Raw genomic sequence first — 22,021 nt, forward strand, 5'->3', positions numbered from 1 at the left:
CATTTCTACATATATTGGTGAATGAATATAAAATACTGCATCGGGGATTATTTTAAGGTTCAAATGTTTCAAATGCATCTTACAATATACGAAAATAACTCTCATCAGTCTGAAATTCACAATTTTGACGCCATTGTCGCTTTGTCACGTGACAAGTTTTCATTTCGATACTTTCAGATCGACCTTGACATTATTTGCTGAAATTGTAAACATTACTTTCGTTTTCTGAAATCTATTATTTGTGATAAACAACTTACGTCTGGTGGATTATAAGACTGATTTCAGTGTGAATCCGGTAGTTTTAAATAATATTTACTTTGAGTTTGTATTTACACTACAATTTGTTTACAAACAAGCGAGAATAATCTTAAATACCGGGAAATGTCATTCTGAATTTGAAAACACTTGAGCACATGGTATGTTACTTAAAATAGAAATAACGTCATATGACCGTGAAATCTTGGGAGATTCGCATTTCAAGTAAGTCTGACACATCGCTGTTTTTCTCGATATGTAAAAGCAGAATAGATAAATTTTAAATGTTTAAGATAGTATTTTGTGAAAGATTATATCAGTTAAATGTAAAAAATGTCAATCTTTCCGATCAAGTGGTTGATTTGGAACAATAACTGCATTTAAAAGCTGTTTTGGACCGGTATTATTAACGGGTTATGGAGGTTTCGGTAAATGACAAGTTCGGTAAATTGATTTATATAGTTAAAGCCGTGGAGGTTTCGGTAAATTGATTTTATAGAGGAGGTATACCTACAACGAGGTGTTAATGACACCTATTATCGGCTTACAATAACATTAGGGGCATTTATTTGCAAACTGTGAATTAATTTTGATGTACATTAATTGAGTTGTTTGGCACTAATTAAATTATCTGTTTAAATGTACGGACTTGATTTTATCAAATTAGAGATGTTTGCAAAGTGTTATTATTAATTATCCAGGCTTGCAACCTATTAATATTCTAATCGATAGAGGTAAATTATATATTAAGGTCATGATCGACGATTCGTTTTGTATTTTATATATGTTTTTAAACAATTAGTTGATAAAAACCTTAATTAAAGCGTATCAGTTAAAAAAAATATAATAATGTGGCTCTTACAAGAGGTGGCCTCCACGTGGCAAAATGTATCTAATTAATATGTGATTACTCCCTCATTTTTTTTTAAATGACATGAAATATTAAAATATATATATTGTATCCAAGGTTTAGTTGTTGCTTATTTATAATATATGGTAAACAAAACGGATTACAAAGTAAATCAGTTATTATTTTCTTATTGAACCGATTTGTTTAGGCAAAAAATGATATCAGTTATTTTGACCGTAAAATCCATTGTTCCAATACAGTAGCCGGGTGCCTGTGTATTAATTTGATAAGATAATGATCATCACAGCAGCTTGCTTTTACACAGTGTATTCACTCGGCTGGCGTTGTGTTAGATGTCATTTTTATAAGTTTTCAATTATGTGTATCTCTTCGCTTAACTCAACGTTCAATGGCACGCGCACTTAACATAATTATAAAACATACCGCGTATCATTATATTACTTTTTATTAATTACGTACACGTATTAAATTTTATATATTGTTTTTTCTTGTGTTTTTCTCAACCAGAAAGAAAAAGTAAAACATATAAATAAATATAAAATTCAACATGAACTCATTTTTATTAAATCATATTTTACAAGAAACTTTTTAAAATAGCATTAAACTTAATTGAAGAGCTTACATTGATTCCGCCATAAATCATTATTTCTTATTACTATTATGTTACTATTATGTTATTTAAATAAAAGCACCAATTTAAAAAACAAACAACAGTATTGCGTTATTTAAATCGTAAAATTAACCAAAAATTTCCTAACAGAATTCGTTTTTCAGAGGTAGCTCATTCATTTCCCTTAATTCTTTACCTTAGGCATAGCATTAATTACTCAACTCAAAATTAATCCACAGTTTGCAAATAAATGCCGCTAATGTTATTGTAAGCCGATAATAGGTGTCATTAACACCTCGTTGCAGGTATACCTCCTCTATAAAATCAATTTACCGAAACCTCCACGGCTTTTACTATATAAATCAATTTACCGAACTTGTCATTTACCGAAACCTCCAGCACCCTTATTAACTGTCAACTTTTTGGGAATTTCTGGTTAACTTTCCTAATGGGGTTGGTCCATAACTATAAAGGCGCGCCAGTCAAAAATCATAAAAAGCGACATTTAAAGTTATGGTAGCCAGAACTAAATATTGATGTGTGAAACGGAACGATGAACTTGAAGCAGCTAGAACCCCGCCCATTTCCAAATCCAAAACAACTATTTTGACGATCGTAACAGTATTGTTAAATGAAAAATTATTGCAACTGAATCAATGACAAATCAATTTATTTGATTATCTGTTGTTATCGATGCTTCATTGTATTTATAGCCATTTCCATATATGGCAAGTCTTATTTCGAAACTTGCATACGTTTCGGATATATGAACTTCAAAACTTCTTATCGTTTCAGATTTAATATGGCTCACCTTATCCAAACATTTAAGTTCTTCCGTCGGATAAACTGTCTTATCACATTTTCCACACAATTTGGGAGGCATATTTGCGTTAATTTTGTTTCCGCAATATCGAAATTACTAAAATTTTGAACTTAGAACAACACCGACGTTTGAATGTAGGTCAATATGCCGGAAGCTCAAAATTGCGCAGGTGTTACTGCGTGCGCACCCGAATTCTTGCACCGCATATTTGACGCCGAACATTGATGAGTAACTCTTGACTGTTACCTCCCCTCTATAAAATTCAACTTTTCATTGCGATTGAATATCTTAGAATAAACGCAATTAATTTGTATTTATAGATCTTTGAAATGAAAAACCACTTTTCTAAATATATAATGATAAATAAAAGAAATGCAAACTATATTTAAAATAAAAAGTAGATTGATTCAACAAACATACTTACATACAGAAAATCTGCTCATTTATTTAATTATTTAAAACGAAGTATAATGTCATCTTTTTATGGACGTGGTTTATCAATTAAGTTCTTTTGTTTAAATGCGTATTGTTTCCATTCCACGATTTTTTATCTTGTATTTTATACGAATTACCATAAAAAAAAGATAAATTAGGTATCGTTATTATTTCGTACATTTTTTTGTGTGATAAATTTAGCGATCCATATTTAAACAATATGCGCTGAAAAAAAGTATATTAATAACAAGCGCTGGATTGGTCTTTGTCGGCTCGGGTACTACTGACATGTACCCCGGGTACTCTAAAGTATACTAAAATGTACATCGGCTACGGAAAAAAATACGAACACGTACCCGGCCAATCAAGACTGTATACCGAGTTTTATTCCCGCCTAAATGCTTTTTTAAATAGGGGTTTCGATAATATAGAAGGCATTATACTGAATATTGACAAAAATATAAACTCAAATAATTTGAAAAAAGCCGACAACGATTTTCCGTACCCGGGGAACATTTAAGTATACTTAAATGTACCCGGGGTACATTTAAGTAGTACCCGAGCCAACAATGGCCAATCGAGCATAACTAGCATAAACATTTATCTATCTATCCGTCGGTCGGTCGGTCGGGCGGGCGGGCGGGCGGGCGGTCGGGCGGTCGGGCGGTCGGTCGGTTGATCGGTGGGTCGGTGGGTGGGTGGGTGGGTGGGTGGGTGGGTGGGTTTTGGGTCGGTCGGTCGGTCGGTCGGTCGGTCGGTGGGTGGGTGGGTGGGTGGGTGGGTGGGTTTTGGGTCGGTCGGTCGGTCGGTCGGTCTGTCTGTCTGTCTGTCTGTCTGTCTGTCTGTCTGTCTGTCTGTCTGTCTGTCTGTCTGTCTGTCTGTCTGTCTGTCTGTCTGTCTGTCTGTCTGTCTGTCTGTCTGTCTGTCTGTCTGTCTGTCTGTCTGTCTGTCTGTCTGTCTGTCTGTCTGTCTGTCTGTCTTTCTGTCTGTCTGTCTGTCTGTCTGTCTGTCTGTCTGTCTGTCTGTCTGTCTGTCTGTCTGTCTGTCTGTCTGTCTGTCTGTCTGTCTGTCTGTCTGTCCGTCCGTCCGTCCGTCCGTCCGTCCGTCCGTCCGTCCGTCCGTCCGTCCGTCCGTCCGTCTGTCTACTACTACTACTACTACTACTACTACTACTACTACTACTACTACTACTACTACTACTACTACTACTACTACTACTACTACTACGACTACTACTATTACTACTACTATTACTACTACTACTACTTCTACTACTACTACTACTACTACTACTACTGCTACTACTACTACTACTACTACTACTACTACTACTACTACTACTACTACTACTACTACTACTACTACTACTACTACTGCTACTACTACTTCTACTACTACTACTACTTCGTTAACTACCTCTACTTCTACTATTCCTACTACTACTACCATCACCAGCATCACTATTACTACTACCACCACCATTACTTCTACCACCACTACAACTAATATTACCAACACAACTATAACTACTATCGCAAGGCGACGAAACTGTCATCTAAGATGTCAATTGTAAATTGAGCAAGCCAAATATTGCACAATTAACACCGCCTGTTGAAAGAATTTATAGATAAAACACACTGGTTCCAACGAAGGGCAATAACATTCAAGCTATTATTATCTATTGAACACCGACCTATACATTTTAGGTCGCGATCGGTAGAGCAGTATCGATTTCTTAAACCGGAAAGGTAATGTAAATATTTTGATAATCTAACTTCGTAAAATTATACCTTGTTTGAAACTGAACAGAGTGTTTCATATCATACTTCTATTTGAACAAGAAGGAGCCATGTTCGCGTATTCATGGACGCGGATTTAGAACCGAGTCTAGCAATGGATTGTAAATAAAGTATGGGAATTGTTCATGGGGACCTCGGCTTCCGTCATTGAAGGTATTGTTTTAAATTGACTGTTTCACATTTTAGGGAAGACTGATGCAGCAGTTTTTCTGTTAAACATGGACTGCATAAGTAATCGTCATTTTTTTGTGCCGGTGCAGTCCGTACAGGCTAATTATTGACGACACTCTCTGCATTCATATATTTGTTTGTTAAACGGTAGTTTCTTCGTAACAACAATTCAGTCTAGGTGAACAGTGTCGTCCCAGATTAGCCTGTGCGAACTGCACAGGCTAACATGGGCAGATACTTTACGCACAAGTATTATGTCCGGTTGTCCGTGGGGAACGTCTACTATCTTATATACTCGTAAAATAATTTGCTTTATGTATTCTGTGCTTGCCATGTTGATCTTTATCGAGACAAAAGTCTGGCAACGTTGCCAAAGAAATGTACGCGTGTAAGATAAAACAGAAAAGTATTGTATATACCTTTTAATGTCCTAAAATTTCAACAATTTATGAACAGGGACTAAATTAGTCCTGCAGGGGTTGAAACTATGATCGATCGATATAAAAAACCGAAATCAAAATATTGTGGATTGCAGCACTGCCTTTAATCGGGCATTTTTGTAATCTTTATATTGTCCCTCCTTGCGGCAGGTCTTAAGTCGCAGGCATTAAATGAAGACTTCTTTGTATAAAAATGTTTCAGTGATTATTTTAAATGTATAAATGTGTTTAAATAGACACGAATACAGTGTGATAGTGAGATTAATTCTTATATCTCTGTTCTAGCAAACAAAGTTTTTGAATTATGTTTGTTTCACACAGATGAAAATGAGAATACAGTCTCTATAATATTTATAATGAGTGACGTAAGACAGTTCCGGACTCTTAACCCATTTTGTGCCTAGTGGGCTCTCCCATCCTTCTAAATTGGATCAATATATTTCCTAAATTAGGGATGTCTAGTAAATTTATTTTAATATTTAGAATATTTCTTACAGAAATCCCTTTAGCCAAACAGCGCAGACCCAGATGAAACGCCGCCTCAAGCGGCGTCTCATCTGGGTTTACGCTGTTTGCCAAGGCTTTTTTTTCTAGATGCTGGGTATAAATGGGTTAATATTACAAAATTTATGCATGTGATCTTCTGTTCGAATTAGTTCAACCGCTAATTCCCGTGACATACAAGTGTGACGATTGGATAATATTGCATACTCATTTACATATATTAACTGACCGTTGTAGAAGCGTCTATATTTTTGCTGTGTTCCCACATAATTCAAGTGAACAGAAATACGTATGCGTACCTTAACCCATTTATGTCTAGCGTCTAGAAAAAAGGCCTTGGCAAACAGCGTAGACCCAGATGAGACGCCGCATGATGCGGCGTCTCATTAGGGTCTGCGCTGTTTGCTTAAAGGAATTTCTGAAAGAAATATTTTAAATATAGAAATAAATATATTAGACATCCCTAATTTTGGAAATAAATTGATCCAATTTAGAAGGATGGGAGAGTCCACTAGGCATGAATGGGTTAAAAATGCGGAATGGAACACTGAACTGACACGACACCCTAAACCCTTTCATGTCGATCAACATACTTATGCTTACTAATACAAAATGTTTGGAAGGATGTCAGAGTACAAAAACAAGATACAAGTATTTTTACGGTCATTTGTTTTCGAAATACGCATGCATTTTCTTTCTAGTGGTCTAATTATATTAGAAATTATTAAATCCCCAGGGTTGTTAACTGGTAAAAGAGATGTGGTTGTGTGTTATTTTCAACTGACATTTCACCACTTTCGAGGCTGTAAAGACAATTGCGCATCCAGTTTGGTTGTTTATATTCTCCAATTTGATTGAACGCGCTTTCGGACTTAATTGTTCACGGAACAACACTATTCCAAAAATGCAATGTATTCGTGTCTGCAGAGTACACATACAACTCAGAATGATGAAGGGTCAAGTACTGTTTTAAAGCATAGAACGTAAAATCTTCGCATATCTGGTTAAACTGTATTTAAGAACATATTTAATAAAAAACATTTGCTATGCCAAGACAATTTAATTTACCCGGGTTTGCAGAGTACAAATAGAACTGCATAAGATCGTTTAGTAAAATATTGTTTTAGAACTTAGAACGTAAACATATCAAATAAACAAATATCTGATTGAATTGAATATATAATAATTCAGGAATATTAGTATGAGGACTGTGTCGTGCATATTGAAACGCTCTGCATTAATATTCAGCAGAACAAGTATGATGATCATCAACTGAGTCGCGTTCTGAGAAAACTGGACATAATGCATGTGCGTAAAGTGTCGTCCCAGATTAGCCTGTGCAGTCCGCACAGGCTAATCAGGGACGACACTTTCCGCCTAAATTGGATGTTTGCTAAGAAGACTTCATTTAAACGAAAAATGTCATAAAAGCGGAAATTGTCGTCCCTGATTAGCCCGTGCGGACTGCATGACAATTTACGCACAAGCATTTTGCCCAGTTTTCTCAGAGCACGACTCAACTGATGATTGATGTATGTGTCATTGCGATATGAACAAGTTTTACGTTATTATAAATTGCAATATTTTCATTAAATCAACCTGAACAGAATAACTGGCAACTACATAAACACAACAACTTATTAGATTTTTCAGAGAGACCAGCATGGACGAAAGTCGTTCAGTTTAACGCCAATTTTTATAACGACAAGATTCTAGACACTACCAGGGGCTTTCGTCAAATTAATAACAACTCAGTGGAGCTTACACTAAGCACGAAGGGCACAGTGGAATGTGTCCGATGGAGCCGCGGATTCAACACCGGAAAGCACGTGATCGAGTTCATATTCCCCGTTCGACTACGCGGCCGACACGCCCGTGTTGGACTTGGACCGGATTCTGTGATACAAGGTACAGTTACAGTTGATTATGAATTATTGTCGCGGTTATTTTTATATGGGCGGTAAACAGTCATTATCATCATCATCATCATCATCATCATCATCATCATCATCATCATCATCATCATCATCATCATCATCATCATATTAGGAAAAATTCCCCGCCCCACTGGCGGCCGTGTTTTTCAACAAACCGGAATCCATTTTTCGAACTCGTCCAAGATATCATTGGGTCAATTCTTCTGACCAAGTTTAATGACGATCGGACAATAAATGTGGCCTCTATAGAGGGTTAACAAGGTTTAACTATAGCCAAATATAGCCATATAAGGAAAGATGCTCCGCCCCTGGCGGTCATGTTTTTCTACCAACCGGAATCATTATACATGTGCCTCTAGAATGTTAACGCATCACGACGCACAAAACCTGACGGACATAAGGCGATAACAAAAACTCACCAAGAAAAGAACATTAAGCTCAGGTGAACTAAAAACTACTCTGAAACCACAAGCAATACAGATTTGATATTTAGAATGTGGCATCAGAGTGTTGTTCACTACAAAGATTCCTAAAACATGACCGTGAGTTCGTATGTTCTTTAACAAAGCTGAGCGATTTATGGCCATTTTTTTGCTCTTGTTTAATAACAATCATATTGACCTTCACTGACTCACTCCAGGTCTGAATATAAGCAATATGCACACACATACTAACAAACTTTATTTAGCAGAAACACTATTACTTTTTTACCAATTAAGACAATAATCAGATCTTTGTGAGTCAATACGCTCGTTAAAGAAATATTTTGCAAAGGAATTTATATATTATTATGGCAGTCACAATGTTTCATCCAAGGTGCTTCGAATGACCGGAAGTGGCAAGGAACCAAAGGAACGTACACGATTGATCTCACGACCGGAAAAGCGTACCAGGACCAAACTGTTGTAGGAAGATTACCTGGAACAAGCGTATGTAGCTAATTCCTTGAATTGCGGTGTAAATCGGACCTTGTTTTTAAGAACATATGGAGTTAAAGCTGAAACTCACTTAATGCATGTATGTTTATGAATTGGAGTTCATGGTGAAACTCACATACTGCATGTATGTTTATAAAATGGAGTTCATGGTGAAACTCACCTAATGCATGTATGTTTTATAGAATGGAGTTCATGGTGAAGCTCGCTTAATGCATGTATGTTTTTAAAATGGAGTTTATGGTGAAACTCGCCTAATGGATGTTTGTTTATAAAATGGAGTTCATAGTGAAATTCAATATAAAATGGAGCTCATGGTGAAACTCACCTAATGCATGTACATGTATGCTTTTAAAATGGAATTCATGGTGAAACTCACCTAAAGCATGCATGTTTATAAAGTGGAGTTAATTGTGAAACTCACCGTATGCATGTATATTTATAAAATGGACTTTATGGTGAAACTCACCTGTTGCATTTTGGTATGTGTATATTTTACAAATAAGCAAACTTCAAATACTATTTCGATAAAAATTTACTGTTTCAAAAATATTTTATAAACATTTTTTTTTTGTAATTGCTTAATCTCTGGATTAATAGAAAAAAGGTAAAGAACAGCTAGTTTAATAACTTTCGCGTTTACTGAAACTGCTTGTTCTGTCAATTTATTTGCGCATAATAAAATGAACTAGCCATACTAATTTAAAACTTAATAGTATTAAGTTAATACCATAATTACATGAACCTCTAAGTGTGTTAAGTGAAATAAAAAATATTGTTCCATTTTTAACCAGGCTTTCCGAAGAAAAATACTGGTTATTAGATTGGTGAATGTCGGTGGGCGGGCCGGCGGGCGGGCGGTCGGGCGGAACAATTTTAGATGAGCTTGTCCGGACCATAACGATTTCGTTCATTGTGAGATTTTAAAATCATTTGGCACATTTGTTCACCATCATTGGACGGTGTTTAATGCGAACAATTACGTCGATATCTGCAACGTCAAGGTCACACTTTGAGTTCAACGGTAAAAAATGGCCAAACATGATCTTTTCCGAGCCATAACTATGTCATTCATTATGAGATTTTAAAATTACTCGGTACATTTGTTCACAATCATTGGACAGTGTGTCATGCGAAAGAATTACGTCGATATCTCCAAGGTCAAGGTTACACTTCGAGTTTAAAGGTCAAACATGGCCATAAATGATCTTGTTCGGGCCATAACTATGTCATTCATTGTTAGATTTTAAAATTACTCTGTACATTTCTTTACAATCATTGAACGGTGTGTCATGCGAAAGAATTACGTCGATATACCCAAGGCCAAGGTCACAGTTTGAGTTCAAAGGTAAAAAATCGCTATAAATGATCTTGTCCGGGCCATAAATATGTCATTGATTGTTAGATTTTAAAAAGACTAACACTTGGTACACACGGATCAATACTCTTTTTTAAACCAGGTTACCCGAAGGAAAAAACTGGATATTAGATTGATGAATGTCGGCGGGCGGGCGGAGCAATTCTTCCGAACGCAACTCCTCCTTCATTTCTCAGCGGATTTCAATGAAACTTTCACAAATTGATTGTCACCAAGTGCCCTGGCACATAATGTCGGGATATTATGATTCGGTCGAAATCAAGGTCGCCACGACTAAGAATAGATGGAATTTGACACAAGTGGGTAACTAGGAACAATCGGTAACAATGTACATTTTGAATTGTCTCCCTTTATCATACTTTTTTTTTCAAATTGAAAACCTGGTTTTGTGACAAGTTTGTCCCTTGTTGTTCTTAAAATGATATCATTTTAACACAAGCATACAGGGCTGTCTAATTTTCCTATCAACAAGCCTGCATTTACGAAATATCTCCCCGATGAACACGTCCGTTTTTATAAGTTAAAATGACGAAATCACTTACGTCAACAAACTCCATGCAGAGATTTGACTGGAACTAGCATAGCTGGATCAAATCCCTGCCTTCATAACCAACCACGTGATGATAACCTAGCGACGTCGTAGAATAACTTTACCGTTGTTATTTTGACTCTTTTTGTATAAACTTACTTATTTTTAATTAGGCACCTAAGCATATACACTATTTTCCAAATGTAAAAGAAAATGATATTACTTGCCATAATATACTATAAAAACAAAACATTTTACCAATTCTGGTAGGATTTTCTTGTGATGGCAGAGATTGTATGTGAGAGAATGGAACGAAAACTTATCAGAGGGGTTATCACGTGATAGTCAAGATGGCGACGTCCTGCCGAGACAGTTATTTTTCGCCGTTTTAAACCTTTTATTACTTTTGTTTATTTGTTTAATGGCGCTCTCTTTCAGCCATATCAGTAAAAAAGGTGATAAGCGTTAATTTCGTATTTTAAATTCGTTTTATATCTCGACTTTTCTCCCCGCATTTTTTTTTAAGTGGAGCCCTAATTAGGTCATCCCGCTAAGAAATTTCGCAGCGAGTAAAGTCGAGATATAGAGCGAATATTTCGATGAAATAAACGCCAGTATGTTTCTTGCTAATATGGCTGGAAAGTGAGCGGAATTAAAAAAATAATACAATTAATAAAGGGTATTAAACGGCGAAAAAACCTGCCTCGGCACGGACGTCGCCATCTTGATAATCACGTGATTACCCTTCTGGTTATGCATTCCGCTCTCGTTATCTGCAACAAATGCTTAGTTTTTGGCGAGTTTAGACCAGTTTTTAACCCCCGAATGTTATGACCGTCTCAAGGCGTTTTTCCGCTTATACTAATTCCAGAGTGAAGAATCCGGGGGTTACACACGGGCTAGAAAGAATGTTAACGCACCGTTACAAACTTTATTATTGCAAATATATCAAGTTATTGAAATACATTTGCGAAAACCTTTAGTGAATAAAATACAGTTTTTCTTACAATTTGTGCCGATATCTTAAGGTATAAGAATAAATCATTGAATACGTCTGAAATCGGGCACAAAATGTCACCTTGCGTTATGCATATACGTGCAGTATACATGGATTTTTTAACAAGAACCCGCTCATTAAATAAAGTAATTCTGATGTTTTTCACATTTCCATAAGCAGCATAAAAATCTTTCTTTAAGAAAAAAATGGTTTAAAAAAGTTATAAACTCTTACGGTTTGTTATATCCAATAACGTTGAATTGGAAAACTCCAACAAAGCCACGTGATCCTGCACCCTGTAATTGGTAGTCACGGGGGCTTGTCCTGTGTCAATCATATGGTAAATGATCACTTTCCTTAAATGAAGGATCTTATATGTATGCCAATATTGACTCCCTGATGCAGCTTGGGAATTACATTGTTTATTTGTGATGTTGGGCTACAATATTACATTGAATGACCCTGGAGATGCGCATTAATTCATTAAAATTATTTCCACAGGTCATGCCAGATTGGTTTTTCATGTTTGTGGATATGGATAATGGTACAGTACAGTTTGGTTCAGATCATCTCTACTTCGGAACAGCATTTACGAACGTGAATGTAACGAATGAATCGTTGTATCCAATAGCGACCGCCTCGGTGACAGGGGCAATTATCGGCATCATCTATCGAGGTCAAGGTCAGTAGGTATAAGTTGGAAATTTCTTTGTGTGTGTGTGTTATTTTCATTTAAGTAAGTCATTTGTGAATGATTTAATGAGTTGACGACATTTGTTGGTATTGCGCGAAAATATCGCTCATGTGTTTATATGACAATTGAAAGAAAGTTCAATAAGCAAGGACTTAAGTCCAAGTCTCACTATTGCCGGTAGAGCCCCGGTCCATCCCGGTTTGCTAACGCCGGTCGACCGGCCAGAACCGGGATGATGCGTAATTTGTTTTTAACGCGGTCACACTTTTTCCCGGTGCCGCCACGGTTAAAGCCGGTCAACAAGCCGGCAAAGTCCCGGCCAAGCCCGGACTAGCTACGGTTTATCCCGGTGAAGCCCCGGCAGAGCCACGGTTGTCGCAGGTAATGCCCGGGTGGAGCCCGGTACAGCTACGGTACATCGGTAAACTGGCGCTCTGCCGGGACGCCAACGGCATTCACCGGGGCTCCACCTGGGCATTACCGGCGATAACCAGGGCTCTGCCATGGCTTCACCGGGATAAACCGTAGCTAGTCCGGGGTTGACCGGGGCTCTGCCGGGTTGTTGACCGGTTTCAACCGGGGCGGCACCGGGAAATAGTTTGACCGCGTTAAAAAAAAATTCGACGAATCATCCCGGTTCCGGGGTGGACCGGGGCTCTACCGGCAATAGTGAGACTTTGGCTTAAGTCTTAACTGTCACAAATAGCATGTTACTAAGCACAAAATAAATGTTTGGTGTGTTTTTTTTATAAAGACATACTATAATTTATAAATCTCATGTTAAATTGTTATTACTTATTTCCTCATTGTACACATTTTGTTTGCATGGTTTTATAATAATTTATAACTATGGAAATAGTTTATTCTAAAAATTATTAAAAACATAAACATTCATATACAACAATGAGCATTCCAGATACGACCGCGCTTGAAAGAGCCTTTTTGACAAAATTCTGCGCGTTGAAAGTAACCTATTGACACAATAGCCCCGCCCCCTTTCCCTTTCAAATCCTAGCTGGAGCACTGTCGAGCATAGCACAACAACCAGCATACATGTTTACCGCTACGGGAGATAACCAAATAACCGCTGCAACAAAACTTCCCTACCTCACAGTTGCCCCCTCCCCCTTCCCCCAACGCCGCTGTTTACGCCCATTTTTGACTGAAATTATTAACTTTTTGTTTATCCAAATTATTTCACTTGGCCCTTCGTTGGCGACTATATGATTTATTTCGCATGCATGTGCGAGAACCACGGGTTTCGCTTTTCGAGTCGTTTGATCAACATTTGCTTGACATATTTTTTAAAAGACATTTGCATATTTTTTTATACAAACTCAGGGACTTGTTTACGATTGTAAAAGAAGAACCCTTCAGTCACCATAATTTAGATCCAACTCAAGCGCCTGCTGTATCAATAAAAGTTAATTAATTAAACACTAAACTGCTCTGTGTTTAATTTATGAACGTGTTTTTCATATACAATTTATATAAGTTAACAAATAAGACGCGTTCTGAGAAAATGGGGCTTAATGCATGGTCGTAAAGTATCATCCCAGATAAGCCTGTGCAGTCCGCACAGACTAATCAGGGACGACACTTTCCGCTTTTATGACATTTTTCGTTTAAATGAAGTCTCTTCTACACGAAAATCCAGTTAAGGCGGAAAGTGTCGTCCCTGATTAGCCTGTGCGTACTGCACAGGCTAATCTGGGACGACACTTTACGCACATGCATTAAGCCCAGTTTTCTCAAAACGCGTATCAAATAGACTGCAATTTTTGGTATATTTTGCAGCTGATATAGTGTGTAACATATGGATGTGCATTTACTGTACTTGGTGACATTCAATGAAAAACACACAACGATCGTAAGATTTTATGTTTATATCATGCTGGTTTAATCAGCAATGAAAAACGAATGCCCCGATTTGAACAAGGATCTGACAAAAATATAAGATCTGATTTAAGATCACAAATGATACCGTTACAACAAATAATCGTGATATACATGTAGTAAAATAGCATAATCATAGAAAAAGTCTGACATGTTTGAATGTATAACTCAACTAGTTTCACTGCGAACACCGCTTTTATCCCACTTTTACAGCGAATTCGATTGATTAAATATCATCTATAATCAACGGCAGAAAATGACGTCAATATTTCGACCAAATGCCGTGATAAATCCAGCGAAATTATCCAGTCAAACTCATTTTGTTTAAACAAAAAGGTTTACAAAATAACAAGTGGGATAAATAGAATAATAGATTAGTGTTGATTATAGATCAGATTTATCATGCTCGGCACGAAAACGAAAAAGCACTCGCCAAGGCTCGTGCTTTTTGTTTTCTAAGCCTCGCATGATAAACCTGATCTGTAATCAACACTAACCTATTATTCTCTATTTACGTTCACTGCATTTCTGTTAACCCATCTATGCCTAGCGTCTAGAAAAAAAGCCTTGGCAAACAGCTTAGACCCAGATGAGACGCCGCATGATGCGGCGTCTCATCTTGGTCTGCGCTGTTTGCCTAAAGGAATTTCTGTAAGAAATATTCTAAATATAGAAATACATTTACATTTACTAGACATCCTTAATTTAGAAAATAAATTGATCCAATTAAGAAGGATGGGAGAGTCCACTAGGCATAATGGGTTAAATCTATCTGCATGGACGATTTGATGGTATACGAATCATATTTAAGTGATCATTTATCAGCAAACAAAATCTGTGAACGTGCATATTTGTATCGGTAGACCTGTTAATATTTTCTATCAGAAATCTTCATCTAAAATTATTATTAAGGGTTGTAATTCATATTCGTTGCATAATTGTCTAAAGTTATTCATTTCGAATTCATCGGGACAACCGTCAAAGCATAATGTTCAACACCAGTCTAGACATTAAAACGTATGATTATATATCAGACGCTGCCTTGACATCGCCCTGCTTTGATATTATGGGCAAATGGATATGTATAAAAGTTGCAATTAATTTTAAAAGTGAAATCATATGAAAGGTCGCACGAAACGTTAACATGCAGCTTAGCTATCATAATATAACAAGGTAAAACCAGATTCAACGTGCCTTACACTTGTCTGTTTCTAAGCCTTACACTTTTTTGTTCTTAGCTTTAGACTTGTCAGTTTTCAAGCCTGCACTTGTCTGTTTTCAAGTCTTATACTTGTCTGTTTCAAGCTTTACCGTGTCTTACACTTGTCCGTTTCCAGCATTACCGTGACTGTTCTAAGCCTTAGACTTGCATGTTTCTAAGCCGTTTAATTGTCTATTTTCTAAGCTGTTTTCAAGCCTTACACGAATCTGTTTTCAAGCCTTACACTAGTCTGTTTTCAAGCCTTACACTTGTCTTTGTCAAGCCTTACACTTGTCTGTTCTAAGCCTTAGACTTGTCTGTTTTCGAGCCTTACACTGGCCTATTTTCAAGCCTTACAATTTTATGATCTTAGCCTTACACTTGTCTGTGTTCAAGCATTTACGTGTCTGTTTTAAGTCTTACACTTGCCTTAGCTTTGGACTTGTCTGTTTTCAAGCCTACACTTGTCTGTTTTCAAGTCTTACACTTGTCTGTTTTCAAGCCTTACACTTGTCTGTTTTCAAGCCTTACACCTGTCTTTTTCAAGCCGTACACTTGTCTGTTTTCGAGCCTTAGACTTGTCTGTTTTCGTACCTTACTCTTGTCTGTTTTTAAGCCTTACAATTTTATGTTCTTAGCCTTACAATTGTCAGTGTTCAAGCATATACTTATCTCTTCTTAAGCCTTACAATTGCCTGTTTTCAAACCTTACACTTGCCTGTTTCTAAGCCTAACTCTTGTCTGTTTCAAGCCTTACACTTGTCTGTTCTAACCCTTAGACTTTTCTGTTTTCACGCCTACACTGGTCTGCTTCCAAGCCTACACTTGTCTGTTTTCAAGGCTCCACTCGTCTGTTTTCAAGTCTTACACATGTTTGTTTAAAAGCCTTACACTTGTCTGTATTTAAACTATAAACTTGCCTGTTTTCAAGCCTTTCACATGTCTGTTTCTTAGCCTTACATTTCTATGTTTCAAGCCTTACACTTGTCTATCTTCAAGCCTTACACTTGTCTGTTTTCAAGCCTTACACTTGTCTGTTTTCAAGCCGTTCACTTGTCTGTTTTAAAGCCTTACACTTGTCTGTGTTCCAGCCTTACACTTACCTGTTTTTCAAGCCTTACACTTGGTTGTTTTCAAGCCAACATTTGTCTGCTTCCAAGCCTTACACTTGCATGTTTTCAAGCCTTACACTTGCCTGTTTCGAAGCCTAACCCTTGACTGTTTTCAAGCCTTACACCTGTCTTTTCGAAGTCTTACATTTGTCTGTTTTCAAGCCTACTCTTGTCGGTTTTCAGGCCTACACTTATCTGTTGTCAAGCCTACACTTGTTTGTGTTAAAGCCTTACACTTGTCTGTTCTTAGCCTTACACTTCACTGTTTACAAACTTTACACTTGTTTGTTTTCAAGCCCACACTTGTCTGTTTCTAAGCCTTACACTTATCTGTTTCAAGCCTTACACTTGTCTGTTTTCAAGCCTTACACTTTTCTGTTTTCAAGCCTTACACTTGTTCTTTTTCAAGCCTTATACTTGTCTGTTTTTAAGCCTTACTCTTGTCTGTGTTCATGCCTTACACTTGTCTGTTGTCAAGCCTAACACTTGTCTGTTTTCAAGCCTTACACATGTCTGTTTTAAGCCTTATACGTGCCTGTTTTCAAGCTTTACGCATATCTGTTTTCAATCCTTACACCGCCTGTTTTCTTAAATGTGCGTGTTTTCAAGTAAAAAATGGCCATGTCTCTATTATTTGCCAATGGAAAATTTGCGACAGCGTTGCAATTTGACGTGCATCAACATCGTATATATAATTATAAATAGTTAAACCAAGTTTCAATAAAATCGGCACAATCAGTTCCGAGATATGGCTTTGAACACAAAATTAATCCGCAAATGAAGGATTGAAGGACGGAGTGACGGCCAACGCCCAAAATATTTCCCTCCGCTTATGACGGAGAATAATAAGGCGTTGTGAAGAATAAAACATGCTTAACAAGTTGCAAATTATTTTATTTGTAGGTAAAGAAGTGAATGGTCCTTTAAGAAAGAAGAGGTCGATCATCCCAGAAAAACTGCATGACGTTGTTGTGAAATCGTGATCGTTTACTTTTTTATGATTATTATTATTACAATTATATATTCACCCGTTTATGTTTTGAAGACTGTCAGCATCGGAAGGAAACATTACCGCGATATACACATTTAAGAAAATGGAGAATCGAACAGTTTCGAAAAAGTGGTTAAAAGGCTTACGCCCGAACCAATCTACCATTTTTGTGGTTACGTGAGACAATCGAGGTGTTACAAATTCATACATTAACACAAAACAATTAGCGGGTCCAACCTATGGACATTCCTGGACTCGAACGATTTTACTGATCTTAATAAAATTATTAAGAAAAATAGGAACCTAGAACCTTTTAACGATTATTGTTAACATTAACACATTACAATAATGTATTATTATTGTATTTAAAATTGTGTGTGTCTATACGAATGTATATGCGCATATTTAATAATTTGTTTTAACAGCCCTCGTGTGGCCTGTAAGTAAGTTATGTAATGCATAAATTACCTTTTATTTATAATTTATTTTATTCAAAATGTTTATTTATTATGTCACATTATGTCTTCTAACAAGAACACTTGTTATACCTTGTTAAATATTATTACGTCTGAGTCACGACACATCCTGGTTTATCTCATGTGCAACAGACGTCTAACAATATACACCGATATTCTACCCCGTCGTTTGGTATTTTACAAATACGCGAATCTGTAACGGGTATATATAGGATACCCAAAATAAAGTTCACACGCACAACGCATATCGTAACGTATTAAAGAAACTTGTTCCAGTTTGGGAAAATTATTATTTTTTAAATGTCTTTGGGTCGAAAATGAATTAATGTATACATTATTTCTAAACCAGCGAAGTAACGCACTGATTAATAAAAATGTTAAAATTATTGGTACAGTAATGAACAATCATCATTTTAAATTGGTAAATTAATAAAGCGTTTGTCAAACTTTTTTCCTCGATAATACGGAAAATAACGTGCATTTGGATTAAAGCGGTTATACTATGTTCACTCTACTTAAAGCATGCGCATTGGTAGCGCATTTATTGTGGGCATTTTCTCCCACGGGTCTCGCTTTCAAAACTGGAAAGGCTGTTTTAGTATGACTGTTTTTCTTCCAAGTGTTATTTATTACGACTACTTAAAACATTGTACTTTTAAGTAGACTTATGTATTTAAAAATATCAATAATACGAATATCAGTGATCAAGTCGCTGTAAATTTCATTAGTCAGGAATTCAATGTAAAATGTTGTTGTCAGCGCGTGAACGGGGCGTGAAAGAGAATTCGCGCATCGCTTGCTAGGACTTGAATGGTTTGAATGCATTGTGCGGTTCTACCCGATACTTATGTATATGTTTACTATATATTTGTCATAGTGTAACATTTACAGTTACAGTGTTTTTAGCGCCCCACGTTGGGCGCCAAATGTCATGGGTTTTTTTCTTCTTGTTGTATAGGTTCTGTATGTGGGCAATCAAGGATAACTGTAACACATGGAGATAACTTTATTCATCAACTTCATAAAGTGTTATATATATATATATATATATATATTTATTTATATATAAAATCTATACGTTTCATATTGTTATTTATAATCCATAGCAACTATTCATACATTTATACATGATTACTGGTAATAAACAAATTAAAGCTTGTTGTAATATGGTAATATAACAACATATCTAATAAACATTTCTGAAAGATATGATAACTAATTATAAAAAGTAAAACTAACCTGTAACACATGGAGATCACTTTATTCATCAACTTCATAAACTGTTATGAAGGATAGTGGTCATGGTATGTTCACTCATGCGTTACAGGCTGATCACAATGGGATTAGTACTGGGGAATGATGATTTGTTAAATTGATCTTAAGCCTTGATCGACCGACTATAAAAACACTGTAACTGTAAATGTTACACTATGACACATATATCATCAACATCATTAAAACATAATACATAGCAAATAAAAGATCTTGTGTTAAAAGGAAGATTAATATATACATTTGCGTTTGATGTAACGCTTTTATGTAAATACACCTGCAGCTGTAAATGTGTTTCGATATAGGAAGGATATTGTATAAGTGCACATATTTCAATTCTCACATTGTTGCTTAATATGAAGTTAATGTGAAACGAAAATCTCTGCATGTTCTGTATTTATAATGGTATTTTGGATGTAGTAGTTGTATACTTTATTTAGATATGTATACATCTGACAAAAGCTGTACATGTACACAGCTAAGTTGTTTGTTTACGCAAGTCGGACATTTAAATTAATATTTTTTTGTAATGGTAAAATCGTTATTGTGTGAAAGTGTAAAATTAAGATATACACAGAAGTCTACCGTTATGAGTTTTAATTCATTTATTATACACATGATGGCATAATGTTTAGTCGATTTTTTTTAAAAGCTGTCTTTTTACAAAAACAGTTTTTATACCTGGTTTATTATTATAACGCCTTTGTCAACCCACACAGTATTGTTCATATACATGGGCTTTGACAATTTACACCAATATTCTACCTGTCGTTTTGTATTTTACAAATACGTTGCACCGTATTTTGATAATGGGTTTATATAGGCTACCCAAAATAAAGTTCAATCCCACAATGCATAGCGGCAACTTCACCTTAGCCAGTAGTTTAATATTTAATTTTGGCGTGTTCATAAGGCGTGCTAGAGAATTTCCACATCGCTTGTTAAGATAACTCCTATCTTAAATTACATCTTTTGTAGTTAACCTTTTGAATGATTTGAAATTTTGAATGCATGTAAAAACTGTTTCCCCACAAATATGTATGCGATATATTTAACGTTTTAATGATGTCTACATGTACCATCTTGCATTTTTCATACTAAACACAACTATCAACAATATGACACTATCTGCCAGATAACTAAGTGTTAAGATAATGATAATATTTATCAACTGACCAAAGTGAAGAATATGATCTTATGTGTCATGTGAATAAGAGTGAAACATATCATCTAATATATCACATGGCTAAGTGTGAAGAATATGATCGTATGTGTCACATGACTCGGTGTGAAGAATATGATCGTATGCGTCACATGACTTAGTGTGAAGAATATGATCGTATGTGTCACATGACTCAGTGTGAAGAATATGATCCCCTGTTACATATGACTTAGTGTGAAGAATATGATCGTATGTGTCACATGACTAGGTTTGAAGAATATGATCGTATGCGTCACATGACTAAGTGTGAAGAATATGATCGTATGCGTCACACGACTAAGTGCGAAGAATATGATCGTATTTGTCACACGACTAAGTGTGGAGATTATGATCGTATGCGTCACATGACTAAGTGTGAAGAATATTATCCCATGTTTCATATGACTAGTGTGAAGAATATGATCGTATGTGTCACATGACTAGGTGTGGAGATTATGATCGTATGCGTCACATGACTAAGTGTGAAGAATAAGATCGTATGCGTCTCATGACTAAGTGTTATAATATGATCCCATGCGTCACACGACTAAGTGTGGAGAATATGATCGTATGCGTCACATGACTAAGTGTGAAGAATGTGATCGTATGTGTTACATGACTAAGTGTGATAATATGATCCCATGTGTCACATGACTAAGTGTGAAGAATATGATCGTATGCGTCACATGACTAAGTGTGAAGAATATGATCGTATGCGTCACCTGACTAAGTGTGAAGAATATGATCGTATGCGTCACACGACTAAGTGTGAGAATATGATCCCATGCGTCACACGACTAAGTGTGGAGAATATGATCTTATGCGACACATGACTAAGTGTGAAGAATACGATCGTATGCATCACATGACTAAGTGTGATAATATGATCCCATGTGTCACATGACTAAGTGTGAAGAAGATGATCGTATGCGACACATGACTAGGTGCGAAGAATATGATCGTATGCGTCACATGACTAAGTGTGAAGAATATGATCGTATGCGTCACATGACTAAGTGTGAAGAATATGATCGTATGCGTCACACGACTAAGTGTGATAATATGATCCCATGTGTCACATGACTAGGTGCGAAGAATATGATCGTATGCGTCACATGACTAAGTGTGAAGAATATGATCGTATGCGTCACATGACTAAGTGCGAAGAATATGATCGTATGCGACACATGACTAGGTGCGAAGAATATGATCGTATGCGACACATGACTAAGTGTGAAGAATATGATCGTATGCGTCACATGACTAGGTTTGAAGAATATGATCGTATGCGTCACATAACTCAGTGTGAAAAATATGATCGTATGTGTTACATGACTAAGTGTTGAGAATATGATCGTATGCGTCACATGACTAAGTGTGAAGAATATGATCGTATGCGTCACATGACTAAGTGTGAGAATATGATCCCATGTGTCACATTACTAAGTGTGAAGAATATGATCGTATGGGTTACATGACTAGGTGTGAAGAGTA

General features: G+C 36.3%; 2 protein-coding genes across 5 annotated transcripts in view; one reads left to right on the top strand and one right to left on the bottom strand.

Moving 5' to 3' along the window:
- The window catches only part of LOC127860483 (LIM and SH3 domain protein F42H10.3-like), a 47,562-nt gene extending 44,826 nt beyond the window's left edge, over window positions 1-2,736 (bottom strand). For 3 of the 4 annotated variants that reach the window (XM_052398577.1, XM_052398576.1, XM_052398574.1), the window contains exon 1: window positions 2,548-2,736. In XM_052398577.1, the coding sequence (XP_052254537.1) occupies window positions 2,548-2,619 (72 nt within the window). In that variant the 5' untranslated portion in view covers window positions 2,620-2,736. The remainder of the gene's footprint in view (window positions 1-2,547) is intronic. The other variant, XM_052398575.1, reaches the window with a different exon arrangement.
- A 1,983-nt stretch (window positions 2,737-4,719) lies between these two features.
- On the top strand, window positions 4,720-21,655 carry LOC127860487 (protein gustavus-like). Its single transcript, XM_052398587.1, has 5 exons — window positions 4,720-4,946; window positions 7,553-7,816; window positions 8,662-8,774; window positions 12,186-12,366; window positions 17,491-21,655. Exons 1-5 carry the CDS (start codon window positions 4,919-4,921, stop codon window positions 17,568-17,570), a joined length of 666 nt encoding a protein of 221 aa, XP_052254547.1. The 5' UTR covers window positions 4,720-4,918; the 3' UTR covers window positions 17,571-21,655.
- The last annotated feature ends 366 nt before the right edge of the window (window positions 21,656-22,021 follow it).

Source organism: Dreissena polymorpha, chromosome 15 (assembly GCF_020536995.1).
Source record: "Dreissena polymorpha isolate Duluth1 chromosome 15, UMN_Dpol_1.0, whole genome shotgun sequence".
Taxonomy (NCBI): Eukaryota; Metazoa; Mollusca; class Bivalvia; order Myida; family Dreissenidae; genus Dreissena; species Dreissena polymorpha.